Below are 16053 nucleotides of genomic sequence, written 5' to 3' on the forward strand. Positions count from 1 at the left end.
GACGGGATTTAGAACCAGGGCATCTCAACTGGGTTCCTGCCACTCACATCTGCTAGCTGAGTGGCCCAGGGCAGGGACTTTGCTTCCAGACCCAGTAATATCATGACGGTTCCTCCTCAAGGCAGTGGGCAATGAAGTGGGTGCAGTGGCCTGGTGGCAGAGACACCCTGCCACCTCTACAGTTTACACAAATACGGATTCCTTCCCTGAGAATTAAACTCTCAAGGTACAGAGCTTGAACATCACTGCTGGTGGTGAGGGAAGGTGGGGAATGCAGCCAGCGCCTTGACTCTGCCTCAGAGAACTGAGTGCACCGCTGAAGGGCTCCCTGCCCCTTGCTCTCCGCCAGGTAAACAAAGGCACCGACCTGGAGCACAGATTCGGCATGCAAGCTGGTGCAGGTCACCCAAGGCACTGAGTGCTGAACTGCCATGAACAAGTCTGCTGGCTCTGGGGCACCAGGGCAGGATGGTGGCTCTCCTAAGCCCCTGCACCTCATCCCCGTCAGCCATCTGTGCCAGCCCCTCCTCACCACCTTGCCAACACCCCACTCAGCCTCCACACCGAGCCTTGGGGACCTCTGCATCCTCCTGCCTCGATGAGACGGGATGTTGCTGGGGGACCCTCTCCCACACAGGCTTCTGCTTCCGTACCCCAGGGCCGCCCAAGGCCACTGGGGAATGGGGCCGGGGCTGCCTCTGACCCGCACCCTCACCTCCAGACCACGCACACCCCGCTCTTCCTAACAACCGAAGACCTGACGCCTGGTACTCAGCCCCACCTGACCCAGCCCGACAGCCCATCACCCCTCACCTGCTGCGTCCCAGGTGACAGCGGCTCCACAGAGCAGCGACCACCCCAAAACTGCCGCCAACTTCTCACGGGCCTGAGTTGGGCTTCTCCGGGGTCTGGTGTTCCTGCTCTCTGCTGAGTCTTCCAAGCATCTGTGTGAGCCAAGTTCACAGACGGGGAGATCTCCGTGTTCAGAGTGGGTACAGAGGGGAGAAGGCTCGCAAACGCAACCATGGAGGCTGCAGATCGCACCACGGAGCTCCGGTAGCCCCGTCTGCCCTGCTCAGTTCCTCAGCAGCACTAAGGCGGCTCCCATGGGAACAGGTTGCAGGCTGGCAGGGTCTCCATGCACAGCGAAAGGCACAGGAGTGGGACAGACGCGAGCACCCTCGCAGGCCAGCGAGGGCCTGGGTCCGGACAGCTCGCGGGATACGGCATGCAGAGTCCTGTACCCATCTACACACAGGGGACACGCACCTCGACCAGGACACCGGGAGCTGAGCAGGCACAATGCCTGAGGTCACAAGGTCAAGAGCAGACTGGACAACAGGGCAAGAAGCAGAGAGAGAGGGAGGGAGGGAGGGAGAGGGGGAGAGAGAGAGGGGGGGAGAGAGGGAAGCAGAGGAGGACAGGGAGAGAACAACGGATTCTCACTTGAAAACAAAATACACACAGTGATGTGACTATGATGCAGTTTATTTCAACACACTAAACCAACACGTAACAACTGAAAACAACTTTCCCCGGAAAAACATGGATTGGGTATATGCAGAATTGGCTTACATATTTCAGCAAAATAAAAAATAATTTAGGTATACCGCATCTAATAAAGCTTTCTATGTACACAATAGACAGATAATCTTGCTTAATGACCAGACATTTGCAAAACTCAAAACATAATTCCATAAAACAGAATTAAACACATAAGTTAAGAATATTGTGACTTTATTTAACTGCACAAAAGAACTACAGTAGTCTTTCATTTTTATTTGTTTTGTTTTTCCCTGTACTGGGGATCAAACCCAGGGCCTTGTGCACGCCAGGTGGGCACTCACTACTGAGCTCCTTCTCCAGCCCTTTTCACTTTTTGAGGCAGAGTCTCTGAGTCACCCAGGCTTACCCCAAACTGGCAACCCCCTGCCCCGGCCTTCAGAGTAGCTGGGATTACAGGCAAGTGCTCCCCCACCCTGTCATACACTCGAGGAGAAGTAAGCTCCAGATCTGAAGGACTAAATCCTTCCTCTGAGTCCTCAGGACACTGATCTCCCTCACGAAGCAGCAGAGCAGTTACAAGGCGCGTGAGAGAGCTCACCCAGAGTCAGGCGCCAGGCCTGGGCTCTGCTCACACCCTCAGGACCGACTCCAGGCGGCCGTCCACAGCCTTCTCTACCACTGAAAGCCCTCCCATGACATTTAGCCCTTGAACCACTCAGAGAAATGTGGCAATTCTACGAGAGTGACGTTAACAGACTTGAACATAAAAGGAAAAATTCTCAAAGTTCTTTTTTTTGGTACCGGGGATCGAACTTGGGTCCTTGTACTTGCACAGCAGGCGGCGAAACCACTGAGCTAAATCCCCAGCCCTCAAAGTTAATTTTTAAAATACGCAAACTGCTACATTTTTAGTGATCACTTTTTCCATACACAAATGAAAAAGTAATCAAAGAAACAGAATAACCTGGATATTCCAATATGAGACAACTGGAAACTTTCACACAGCAAGACATGGCCGGGTCCGCTTCCATAGTGAGGACTGCTAGCTGTTGTGTGTACTGGACCGCAAACACCAGGTCGTCCACCCGGTCTTCCCAACCCCTTCCAGGCCCTGGTTCTTCATGCTGTCTATCATAGAACTATGAGGCTTTACATTCTCAACTACCACAGCAATGACTTAAACATACATGTGGTATAAAGAGGAAAAGCTGTAAACATACTCTTAATTATTTTCTTTACCTATAAGATATATTAAAAAGAGACTTCATAACTCTTGATTCTTTAAGATCTGAAACTCAAAGTACCAAACATAATAAATAAAAGTGCAGCCTGGAGGCACAGAATACTGAATAAAATAAACCAGTGTGTTAAAAATCCAGTATTTCAGTATTAAGACTTCTTCCTCCAATAGTTCTGTTTATTGCTACTATAAATAAGCTTTAAGGCATCTGTCATTACCACTGCACACCTTCCGTTCTTTAACTCTGCTATCATCACAGATTAGTTTTAAAACACGTTTTTGTTTGTTTGTTGTTTGGTACCAGGGATCGAACTCAGGTCCTTGTGCTTGCAAGGCAGGCAGCAGAACCACTGAGCTAAATCCCCAGCCCAAAGCACTGTTTTTGTATGACGATAGGTAAAAACCTTTAAGATACTTCCCGACTATGATTCAAATGTTTCCCTAGGCCATTCTGAGTCTCGAAAGTATCACATACATTAATTCTGTGATAACTTGGATTAACAAAGGAAATAAGCAAAACCAAATCTAGATGGATGGCAAAAACTAAATTTAAGAGATGTGACAAACTAAAAAAAAATTTAGACCATGGGGATGGTACCTGAGGTCTTGGCCAAGTCATTTAATTTTTGTGAGCCTCACTCCTTGCACCTGCGATGTTTCAACCACAGCTGCTCTGCTGAGCTCAGAAGGCTTTGTGTGTCGATGAAAACAACACCTGGAAAACCCTGAAGCCCAGAACCAATGAACTACCACAAGCCAAGATATCCAGGTTCCCGGTCCTCTCTAACAGCACACAGGTGAGCTGCTCCTTTTGCATCTGAGAACTTCACTCTGTAAACTAGGTAGCTGCAGAGGCGGCAAACTTATACAGAGAGAGCCTCTAGACTTTAGTCTCCGAGGTGTATAAAGTACAGCCTGCCGCAGTCAGGAACCCCTGACTGAGGGGGCTCCCTGAGGGGAAGCGGGGCGGGCGACCGCGACACCTGCCCAGCCTTAGCTCTGTCTGCCAGGGGAGATGAGACATCTGACCACACTGCGTGCAGGGCGCCATTGAAGGATGCTTTCTCGGGACAGCAAAAAGGCAAACACAGCTGGAGTCGGTCTCAGGTAGCTACTCAGCTCAGCGCAAACATGAAAAGCCTCCATAATCTCACCGTGCTTTCCTATTCTTAGTCCAGTTCCTATCCGGGTGAACAGCGCCAGGCCGGCTTTTTCCAGTCCATGCTGTGAAGGTCTGTCGGGCATGCATGGAAGGTGCCAGTGAGAGGAGCTCCCGCCCTGCAGTTTCGGCTCCGAGGCACCGACTGTGTCCTCCAGAGGGCAGGCCATGCAGGGTGCTCCAACTCACTGGGCCGCCAAGTCCCTTTTCTCCCACAAAGCCTCTGGAGGGACTAACAGCTCTGAGGCCATCTCTGGGAAGTGCTAAGGTAGCCAGTCCATCCTGGCTCTAAACGTTCCAGGGCTAAATCTGACAACAGTTACCATTTAATCTGGGAAGGAGAAGAATCACGCTGCTTAGTTAACTACCATGAAAACCACTTGGATTCCACTCCTTAAATATCCTTCCCAAAGCAACAAGAGCTAAATTTCCTTCATGACATACCGAGAATTCCAAGATGTTACTCTCACACTGATGAGAATTATGATCTTTCCAAGGAAATCCTTGTGTTCTTCCCCCAAATACTAAGCCATCTCATTAACTCTAGGTCTAGAACCTTCAGAAGCACAGTGACTTTGAGGAGAGGAGGTCTTTCTGTCCATCAGTAACAATGAGGAGGAGGAGCAGAGGCGGAGGAATGGACAGGGCACTTATTTTTGCATCTAAATCCCACATCCCTCCACGAGCTCAGGACTCAGCGTGAAACTCATCTCAAAGGTCAGTACAGTGTGGTTTACAGAGATTAACTGACTTGCCAAGAGTCACACAAAGGAGAAAGGCCAGAACCCCAAACTCCTCTCGGACCCTTCACCCCATCCTCTTAATTACCACCGTCTTACATTCCAGGGCCAAGAAAAAGACAAAAGCATTTAGGTCACACTCTCGTATAGGAAAACTAGAGTGTATGTGTGTGAATCCGTCGTGATTAGAATTTGGTCAGAGATTTCCTCTTGATCAAACTTCCATTCCCTTGAAGGAAACATTTCAAGTATTTTTTAAAGTGAGAAAAACAGACTTGTTTCTCAAGGACAGGTTTATAGGGTCGTCAAAAGGCAAAAGTTTAAAAATCTGCATCCAAAGTGAAGACATTATCTGTGGTTTCTGCCATAACTGCGAAACGCTGATACTCTGATACTCGTTTCTCAAAGAAATTTGTTTTCCCTTCTAAAGAAATGTTTTCCATGAAATCGAAGGGATTTTCTGCCTGAAAAACCTGAAAAAGAAAAGAAATGTTATAAGACATTCTGAAGAGGTCAAATTATATCTCCTAAGAAGGGCAAAAATGACAAAAAGAAACACACATGCGCACACGCGCACACACCGGCACGCACACGCCCACGCCCAGGTCTCCCAGCGCCTGCCCCGTCACACGCAGTCGCCTGGAGGCACCTGAGGTGACCCCAGCAGCTCTTACACCGACACAGGCGGCTGAGGTCGGCCACCAACCTGCTCCAGAAACTGCAACACCAGCTCTGCTCTCTTTCAACACTGCGGAAATATTACTGCAGGAAACGGAGTCTGCAGTGCCCAAGAAAGCAACCGCACAGCCCATGGCTGCAGTGCCTGTAAGGGCTGCGGGCGTGACACACGGTTCTGCTCTACTACCCGGTGTCATCAGTATGTGACAAACTGCGACACCACCCAAGGCCCTAAGTGGGTGTCTCAGTCTACAAGAGAAAAATCAGTGACTTGACAGCGGGACACTACACTCAGGAAGAGGAACAAATACCAAGCCAGTACTCCACCTCGGCCAATAGGTAGAGGGACCCACCCCAAGCAGCAGAGCTGGGAAGGCTTGAGGGAGACCTGGGGAACTCAGGCACAGCGGAGCTGGGAAAGGGGCGCGCTGGGTGTGGCCCAGCCCTTCGAGGGAGCGCTCTGCACAATGCTCAGAGTATTCTACAACCCAACGTGTCACACGGGCAGGCGGGCAGAGGAGCTGAACAGACGCGACATTTCTTCGGGGCAGACACAGAGGCCAATGAGCACGTGGGAAGCTCATCGTCACCCTCTGGCAGGGACCACTACTTCCCACGCACATGGCTGCACTACAGAGCAGGCACACGGTCGGTCGGTCGGGGAGAGCATGCAAACACCGGAACCCCACCAACTACAGGACCGCACACTCCACGGCCTGGAGTCTGGTGACTAGGCACGGAGCCACCGTCAAATCCAGCCAGTTCACCCCTACACTGAGCATGCACTCCAGCAAAATGAAAACACATCACACAAAACTTGTACACGAATGTGTGCAGCAGCATTATTCATCACGGCCCTAAATCCAACTGTCTATAAACTGGGGAACGAGCAAATAAAATTTGGTCCACCCATACGATGGACACTATTTGGCCATTAAAAGGAAAGAGGTGGAGCCAGGGATTTAGCTCAGTAGCACTGTGTCTGCCTCGCAAGCGCAAGGTCCTGAGTTTGATCCCCGGTACCAACAAAAAAAAAAGGCGGGGCGGGGTGGAGGAAGTATATGCATGCTATATGGTGAGTGACCCAAGAAAACCTGAGAATAAGGAAAGAACAGAGGCACAAAAAGCCTTGTACTACACAATGCCACTTAAGCCAGGTGTGGTGGCACATGCCCGTGATCCTATTACTCAGGAAGCTGAGGCAGGATGATCGAGAGAGAGTTCAAGGCCAGCCTGGGCTTCAGAGCAAGACTTTATTTCAAAAACCCAAAAAACCAAAACCTAGAATACCCAGAATAGGCCAATCTAGAGAGACAGAAATTAAAGACTGCCTGAATCAGGGGTGGGAAGGGCGAGGGGAGAAAGGGAAGTGGTTGGTAGCTGCTCGGGACAGGATTTCTTTTGGGTGATAAAAATGTTGCAAAATAGACTGCTGTACAGGCCGCACGATTCTACGCACACGGAAAGCACTGAACTGTACATCTGAACTGGGCAAATGCTACGCAGTTCATATCTTACCGAAACGCATCTATACGATGCTGTCTGAATGACACCCATAGTGCTGAGTGAGGCTGGGCTCAGGGTGAAGATCCGAGCTCTCACACACTGCAGACACAGCAAGAGTCCTGACCAACGGATTCATTCTACAGCGGGGACCTTTTCAAAAGACTGCGTCTGTGACATTTATGATGTGGACAATGTCACCAAGGCCACACTAACTAAACGGCTTGCTTCTGACACACAGAAGTACTCCAATACTTATCCCGTAATCTTAGACGAAAGAGAAGGTCATGAGTGATGTGGCTTCTATTTAGGAATCTGCTGAATGATAATCATTTGTAATTTAAATAATCTCTTTACCAAAACTATCACAGGAATAAGACCTTTTCTATCTCCATAGGTTCAAAGGTCAGTTCATGAATTCTTTGTCTTGCTTTTTTTTACTTAGAAACATTTTTTAAGTTTTTTAATCTTTTTTATTTTAATGTAGTAAAAGTAGAGTTAATATAGAAAATATTAAAAAGCACTCTTCTATAAAAAACAAAGTTTCATAACAAAATAATTAGAGAAAAACAGAAGCTAATACACTGTGTATCATAATCTTAGAAGAATGGCCAAAACATTACTCAGAGTACAAGGCACAGACCAAAAAAGACTCTTACAAAGACGAGACAGACGACAGCGCCTGCCCCAAGCTGCAGGCCCTCCTCCAGCCCTCTGGCAGCCCTGAGGTCCTGACAAGTGATGGCTTCACTGCTGACCCTTCGCCTTTCCTGGTTTGGGGGAGGCTGAACCCAGAACCTTGCTCGCGCTAAGCATGGCACTCTACCTCGGCCCCTCTGATCGTATCTTGGAAGACTTTTCTCTTTCTGAGGAGATGGAGCTCTCTGGTAATTTTTTGTTTTAATTTCTGACTTTACTGCATTAAACTCTGAGGCTGGCATAATGTCTGCTTTGGGAAGCTTATTCAGATACTCTGAAGAGCTGGGGAAGATGAAGTTTACGTCACATTTAGCTTTTTCTGCGAGAGGAGGCATGTTTTACACATGTCCGATTCACCTACGGGGTTTCTCCCCTATAAGCAAGAGCAGGCGGGCGTGCGGGGTGCGAGGCTGCAGAAAAGCAACTCGCTTTAAGGCTCAAGCAGGCAAGTTAATCTTCCTGTAGAAACGCTGGTAAAAGTTATGAACAAATACAATTCTTTTAATACATATAGTTTATAAACTTCAGAGATTTTACTACTACAATTATAATCCTGATTTCTCTAATTTCAATAAACAGGATCTTGCAACTAAAACAATGTATATGGTGTATGTGACAGAATCCTCCACCCCCGCTCTTCCCCACAGTCATACCAGGAAGAGCCAGGGCGCCCCAGCACCAGGTCCGGGGTTCACTGGTCTCACTGAATACAACGTGCACTTAGCTTCCAAGCTACGAGATCAACTCCTACATTTCCAACTCCACGATGGGGCGACCACTGCAGCTCCGAGCCCACAGGGACCGTTCAGGGGGCTTCTGCTTGTCCCCAATATGACTGGGGACCCGGGTGTGCAGAGCCCCGGGCCCCACTGCAGAATCGTTTTATCTCCACTCACTAGGCAGAGGTGAGCCCCTGCCCAGTGTAACAGTCAGAAATAGTGGCATGCGATGGACCCAGGCATCCGGCTGCGGCTCCAGGCCCTGTGTCCTGGGGGCACTTGAGCTCCTTAGGAAACTGAGGCACAGCAGCCTGACCCACAAAGTAGCAGAAGTAAACACAATGAGTGCAAAGAGCTGAATGAGGGCTGGGATGCAGCTCAGGGACAAGCCTAGCGGAGGAGGCCTGAGGCCCTGCACTGACGGCCAGCCCTGCAAGGGGAAGGAAAGAAAGAGTCAAACCCTAGTTAATGTCTTCCTTTAATTTTGTTTGGTTTGTTTTTATTTGTTTTCTGAAACAGGGTCTCACTATGTATATGTAGCCCAGGCTGGACTGAACTTGAAGTGATCTTCCTGCCTCAGCCTCCTGAGTGCTACGATTACAGGCGGCCACCGTCACACCCAGAAGTTAATGTCTTTCTAATAACCACCCCTGTTTAAAAGTGTTCACCCCCAAATTACATATTAAGCACAAGGGAATTTATAATGAAGGCAGATATATGTGTATAGGAACTCCAATGATTTGAAAATAAATAAATCCTATTAAATATATACCTGTAATTATTATTAATTTATTGAGCTTATTAGTTCTAACATTTACCAGCCTGCTACTTCTGTTATGAGTTTTAAGTTTCAAAGGATTTTACAAAAACAATTTTTTCATACAAAACAAGTCTCTGTCGTGGACATGTTAAAAGTAGAATCACAGATTACAAATGAGTTCAGTAAAGTCTATTTCAGGGACCTTTTTTAACTATACCATTTTAACTGGCAGCAACCCATGTAAGACCCCCTACCTTTGAGAATCCCAGTTCCACCAGCAATCTGTCTGCCACAAACTCAATATACTGCTTCATCAAAACACAGTTCATCCCGATCAGACCGACTGGCAGGGCTTCCGTCAAAAACTCCTGGGGCAAACAGAAACAGAATGAAGTAAGGGACAGCAAATGATGGACGTCTCCAGGGAGGGAGTGGCTTGGGTTTAGGAACACCCTTTGGCCCAGGCAAGTGCGGGGCAGACTCCGCCAGGCCACTGTTGGCAGTGCCGGAACATCCTGCGCCTCTCCCCTCTCCACGAGCAAAAGTACACACAAGCCCCAAACTGCTGAAGCTCCGGGGGCAGTGCATGGAGGGCATGCATTCATGTTTCCTCAGTAGAAAAAAGGACAGGCTCCACTCTGAGATACCTAGAAAAGATTCACTAAAGGTAACGGTCATGGGTGGCAGGACTGTGGAAGGGAGGGACTCGATAAACAAAGACTGTGACAAAAAACAGAGACAGGTTAGGGCTCGGGATGAAGCCGAACTCCAACTATGCTGAAAGACCGTGGTGACAGAGAAGAACACAACACACTAACCACTTGGCATTGAGTTCTCAAAATGGTGAAAGGAACCAAAATGCATGGCCTCCCCTCCCAACATGAAAATCATGCCTGCAAACCATGCAGTGTTAGAAGGTGAAGCAGATTTGAAGTTCTTCAGAATAACAGCAAATCCCTAAATGAAGCATCTGGTTTTCCCAATCAGAGAACTCTTTCCATGCCCTGAATTAAGTGACTCCTCCCTGACTCATTTCCACATTCATTCTATAGACATTCGGCACCCGGGTCCACCCCAGGGCCTGCCAGATACAGAGAATACAGAGCAAGAAACATCATTAATAATCTGGAGATAAGAAGCTACCGTAATCTGACAGAAAAAATCAAAAGAGACAGAAAAACCACACTGAAACAGATTTTACTTACATAGAAAATTTTAATATATAACAAAGACTGACTTATAAGCCAAATTACGAACTGATATAAAAATTGCAATACATCAAGTATCAGTATTGTCAAACTGACTACACAAATGTGCTGATACTTGTTTTGACTAGCAAAATGACAATTTCACAAGTCAAATAGAATACTACTACACAGCCAGACGTGATGACACTCGTCTGTAATCCTAGCTCTCAGGAGGGTGAGGCAGGAGGATCACTTTGAGTTCGAGGCCAGACTAGGGTAAGTAGTGAATTCAAGGCCAGCCTGGACTACACAGTGAGATCCTGTCCCAAAAACACCAAAAAATAAAAATATAAAAATAAAAATAAATGCTACAGCCAGGTGCAGCATCCGAGGGACTAGAAGGCAGAGGTGGGTGGGTCACTGGAGCCTGTCTGAGGGCAGCCTGGGCAATACAGTGAACCCTCACCTCAAAATTTAAAAAACTAAAAGCTGAATAAAAACTCAAACATAGTAACCTAATAATGGTACAGACATCAGAGAGAGAAAGATGTGTCAAGTACACAACCCCTCACCTGCTCAATTCTAACAGCATCCACGATGATCTCCTGGACCCGGTCCTCTGCAGGCTTGTTCACTAAGTACTGGAACATCAGGCAGGCAAAATCACAGTGAAGTCCCTACACAGGGGACAGAGGCGTCGTTAGGAGCACCCCATCAATGTCTGCACGCAGGGAGACCGAGCTCTAAAGACGCTGAGGCCAGGGACACATGCACGCAAGGCCAGGGACGGCTCTCCTTCAAAGCTTATTAAATGCCAGCCCAGCAACGTATAATTAAAACTGTCAATGCCAGGGCTGGGGATTTAGCTCAGTGGTTCCGACGCCTGCCTCGAAAGCGCAGGGTCCCGAGTTCAACCCCTGGTACCAAAAAAAAAAAACCAACGGTCAATGCCAGCAAATCATAGCTCACCAACAATAAAAAAGAACGAGGGCAGGGCATTTAGCTCAGTGGTGCTGCACCTGCCTCACAAGTGCAAGGTCCTGAGTTCGATCCCAGGTATCAAAAACATTTTAAAAATTTTTTTAAATGTGATAAGGTTGGGGATTTAGCTCAGCGGCACCACGCCTGCCCTGAAAGCACAAGAACCTGAGTTCGATTTCTGGTACCAAGAGAAAAAAAAGATCTAAACTGTAGCAATTGCTTTTAATAAGAACCAAGATATATCATGTAAGGTACAAATTTCCAATGATTAATGTCATCGGATTATATACCTAAAATGTACCAATAAGCTTAATTTAAAAACTATAATACTTAAGCTAAAAATAAATAAATAAACATAAAAAATAATTGGTTTACAAACAAAAACCTGTAACCAAAAGCATTTTAGGAAGGAAAACAAACTATAATAGCCAAATTGAACTTCATCAACTTTTAGGTGTCAAAAAAAATTAAGGAATGATTCAAAAATAGTAAGTATTTAAAGAACAGATCAATCAGAGGTTTTAAAAAGAACATTTATATTAAATAAGAACAGCTCGAGACAGGCATGGGGGTACGTGGAACCCCAACTACTTGGGAGCCTGAGGCAGGGCGCTTGCAATTTCGAGGCCAGTCTGGGCAACAAAGTAAGACCCTTTCTGAAAATAAATCTTTTTATTTTTAAGCAAGGTCTCACCGTGTAGGTAGACTAGATTGGCTCTGAACTCACTATGCAGTCCAGGCTGACCTCAAACTGGTGATCTTTCTGCCTCAGCCACCAAAGTGCTGGAATTACAGGCATTCGCCACCACGCTTGGCTCAAAATAAATTTGAAAAAAGGGCTAGGGATGTAGCCCAGGGGTTGAATGCTCACCTAGCATGTGTCAGGCTTTGGGTTCAACCCCTAGCATCACACTGGCATGTATGCACATGCGCGCGCACACACACACACACACACACACACACATCAAAATAAAAATAAACTCAGTGCAATGAAAATGGCACATGCAGTATGGTGAATACCATCCGAAGTGGTAAACACAGAGATGGCACTGCATATAACTCAACCAGACAAGAAAGCAAACATACGAAACACCCCTTTAATAAGACGATCATGTAAACACAGAAATATTATAAAATCTTAAGTGACCAGACAACAGACCAAGGAGAGTCAACTGAGCCGGGATTCCAACACACAGAACAGAGGGTGCAAAGCTGGGCATCAAAGAACAACATGAGGCCATTTTCACAAATTCAAAACAACAGAAAAAGAGGCCACAGAGAGGAAGATGACGGAACTCCCAACAAAGTTACCGTCTAGAAACCGACGCCAAGGGAAGCCAGGCAGCATTTCCAAACAGCAAAGGAAACAAGCCAGAGCACCAAGCAAGGGAACCCTACAGGGTTACAGGTCGGAGCTGCTTAGCGTTCCGTAACTCACTCAACAGAAAGCCCAAGAATTCAAAGACCCATGCACGTATCAAGGGTTGCATCTAAGGATCATTCACCTACTTAAATTGTCATTCCCAGGAGAAATGATATTTAAAAACCTACCTCCCCGAACACAAGTACTGTGAGGAAATTTACTAGTACATATTTTTTCTGCAAGTGTGACTCATGGGGAATGCACACTTCAAATGACCACAGGCAAGAGTCAAGGCAGCTCTGGAAGCCTGCACAGGTTACCCAACAGCAGCCACCCATCAGAGACTGTCGGATCATGAATGAACGAAATTCATTGAGGTTCAAAGCAACACCAACCAAAATCCCCACAGAACTGTATTTAATTTTAAAACTAATCTGGAAGAACAAATGGGCAGGACCTTACAAGAATGCTTTAAAAAGGAATGTTTTGAGATTTATTCTACCAATTATTAAAATATATACAACTGGGGCCAGGGATTTAGCTCAGTTGCACTATCCTGAGTTTGTTCCCCATGACAAAATATATACAACTACAATAATTAAAAGTTTGGGGCCGGAGATTTAGCTCAGTGGTTCTGCTGCCTGCCTCGAAAGCACAAGGTCCTGAGTTCAATCCCCAGTTCCCCCCCCTCAAAAAAGTTTGTTATGACATGAAATCTAAGAGGTAATCAGTGAGGCAAGAAAAATAACCAGGAAATGGATTTTAGTATAGTAAAATCTTAATGTATAATAAAGAAGACAGCCAAGTCGGTGGAGAAAGAATGGATTACTTAATAATGAAAACTGGAAAATCTTTCCAAGAATGTTTAAATTAAAATTAAGTTAAAGCCAAGTGTACAATCCCAGCATTTAGGAGGCTGAGGTAGGACTGTCTTGAGTTCAAGTAAGTTCAAGGCCAGTCTGAACTACATAGCAAGACCTTGTCTTCAAACAACCAAAATAAATAAATAAATGAAATCAAGTTAAATTCTAACTTTATACCATCTATTACATTCTATACTTAACCTAAACAATTTCCAATTGCACTAGGGAGTTAAATGTTAAAAAGCTAAGATGAAAATGTGTGTGATCATTTATCTACAGAAGTAGATTACATACAATATAAGATGTTATATGTTAACAAAACCAAAAAGCAGGGCCAGGGATTTAGCTCATTGGTTCCGGCACCTGCTTCACAAGCGCAATGACCCAAGTTCGATCCCTGACACCAAAAAAAGAAAAAAAAAAAAAAAAAAAAACTAAAAAGCAAAGGACAAACTGGGAAAACATTTAAAATAACTAACAAAATTCATATTTTATGTTATATTCATGCAACAAATGTAGCAAATAAGCATAACAAATTCAGGAAATAAATACTCATTGAAAGAGTCTAATTAGTCCCTATACTTCAGGAATATACCAATAAGCAAGGCAAGCATGAATCCTTCCTAAGAGTTATAGGCTAAGATAGAGACTTCCTGTAAATTATAGACTACCATAGAGACTTCCTATAAGGATTACAGACTACTTTAAAATATTAAGAACAGGGGCCGGGGATTTAGCTCGGTGGTTTTGCTGCCTGCTGCGTAAGCACAAGGACCCAAGTTTGATCCTCGGTACCAAAAAAAAAGAAAGAACATTCATAGTTACATAAAGAAAGTATTAATATCACATTAGAAAGAAAGGCAAAAGACAAGAATAGGTAACTACAGAAAAAATACAGATGACCAACCTCATTATGAAAAAAGTTCAACCTAAGAAATGCAAATAAAAACAAATGAGACGCTAATTATGCCAATCAAATTTGTCAAGTGTCTAGCAAAATAATGCAAATTCTGGTGAGCATATAGTAAGAAAAAGTTCATACACTAAGTGAGGTTGAAAATTCCTATAAAATTTGTATTAAAAAGTTTACAAATAAGTATGAATGGTCTTATAACCTGCTAATTCTACTTTTTGTGAATGAGTTTTTTAAAAATATGAAGTTGGGACAAAGCTTATATACAAAGTATTCATTTTACTGTAACAACATAGACAAATGAAAATGTCAATAACAAATTTCTAATTACAGTAAAGATACACTCATTCATTAGAATATTACCTAATAAAACTGTTTCAAAAAATGTTTACTATCATAGAAAAATGCTCACAATGTTTTGTCAAGTGGAAGAACATAAAATTCACAAAACTATGAATTGGGAAAATATAATGTTCATGTACTATATATACATGAATTCAAATGTAGAAAAATGTCTAGAAATACAATAAAATTGTAAACATGATTATCTCTGTGTTGAGATGCATTTTTATTCTCTAAATTTTATGTAATCCTACATGACATTTATAGTAAGTTATTAAAAATGTAAAGACATCAAACAGCAAAGGGTAATTATTTCTAGCCTTTATGGCACTTAACATTTTAATACATGTATCCTACTTTCCTGCGTTCTAACAAAGTCCTGTTAGGGTTCAGAGCTGAGGAAACTGAGGCTCACAGACGTGAGATTAACTCAACAAGGCCATGAGAAATAAGTGAAGGAGCCGAGATCAGCGAGTCCACCGCACTGAGAGAAGGACAAGCAAGACCAGGTCACCACTTGGGAGCCGGAGCCAGAGCCTAGCAGGGAGGAGGGCGCATGTCACGGACCAGGACGGCGGCAGGCTCGGACCCCATAGGGCACCTCCTGAGAACCAGTGGCCCTTTCACCTCACCTGAAATGCCTCCTGAGAGGAGGTGACCAACAGGTGGGAAAAGTGGAAAGGGCCCTGTAGGCTGAGGGGCAAGACCCGGGGATGACTGGGCACCTCGAGCAGAGGCGACTTAAAGCATCCCAGACTTCCAAGCGCAGACTGAAGAGACAGCAGCAACCCTCACTGTGACAACAAAAACGGGAGGAGAAAGCACTGGAGAAAGATGCTGAGTCTGGCTTCTGAAACGCAGGCTGGAGACACCAGCAGTCTTCGGGAAGAAACACCTAACAGGCGAGCACTCAGACGGCAGCTGCACCGTGTCGCGCAGTGACCAGAGTGACGGACGAAGGGATTGGCAGCTCCTCTGCATTAGTTACCAAGGGCACCTTCGTCATCACAAGCGCTCTCAGGGAAGGAGAATGACGAACACACACACACACATGAGCCCAAATCAAAGCCACACACGACAGGAGAGCCCCACACCTTACCTCGTCTCTGCTGATGAGCTCGTTGGAGAAGGTGAGGCCCGGCATGAGGCCTCTCTTCTTCAGCCAGAAGATGGCCGCAAAGGACCCCGAGAAGAACACTCCTTCCACGGCCGCGAAGGCCACCACCCTCTCCCCTGCAAAACAAGAGGTGTCACCTTCTGAACAGCTAATCTCACCAAGAAATAAACAAGCTGACATCATGGCCAAGGGCCCTCCGAGAGGGAATTTTCCACCTCTACTGGCAGAACAGAAAGGTCTGTCTGCTCCAGATCCGACCTCAGACAGACGGCCTTCCACACTC

General features: G+C 45.7%; 1 protein-coding gene across 2 annotated transcripts in view; it reads right to left on the reverse strand.

Annotated features, from left to right (window-relative positions):
- Positions 1 to 1470: 1470 nt before the first annotated feature.
- Positions 1471 to 16053, reverse strand: part of Rrm2b (ribonucleotide reductase regulatory TP53 inducible subunit M2B) — a 28605-nt gene continuing 14022 nt past the window's right edge. For both annotated transcript variants that reach the window (XM_021262741.2, XM_004850231.4), the window contains exons 6-9: positions 15753 to 15886; positions 10764 to 10868; positions 9259 to 9372; positions 1471 to 5118 (exon numbers count right to left, since the gene is read on the reverse strand). In XM_021262741.2, coding sequence (XP_021118400.1) covers positions 4966 to 5118; positions 9259 to 9372; positions 10764 to 10868; positions 15753 to 15886 — 506 coding nt within the window. In that variant the 3' untranslated portion in view covers positions 1471 to 4965. The remainder of the gene's footprint in view (positions 5119 to 9258; positions 9373 to 10763; positions 10869 to 15752; positions 15887 to 16053) is intronic.

Source organism: Heterocephalus glaber, unplaced genomic scaffold (genome assembly GCF_053883595.1).
Source record: "Heterocephalus glaber isolate CG9 unplaced genomic scaffold, H.glaber_assembly_v1.0 deba00001556, whole genome shotgun sequence".
In the NCBI taxonomy this organism is placed as follows: Eukaryota; Metazoa; Chordata; class Mammalia; order Rodentia; family Bathyergidae; genus Heterocephalus; species Heterocephalus glaber.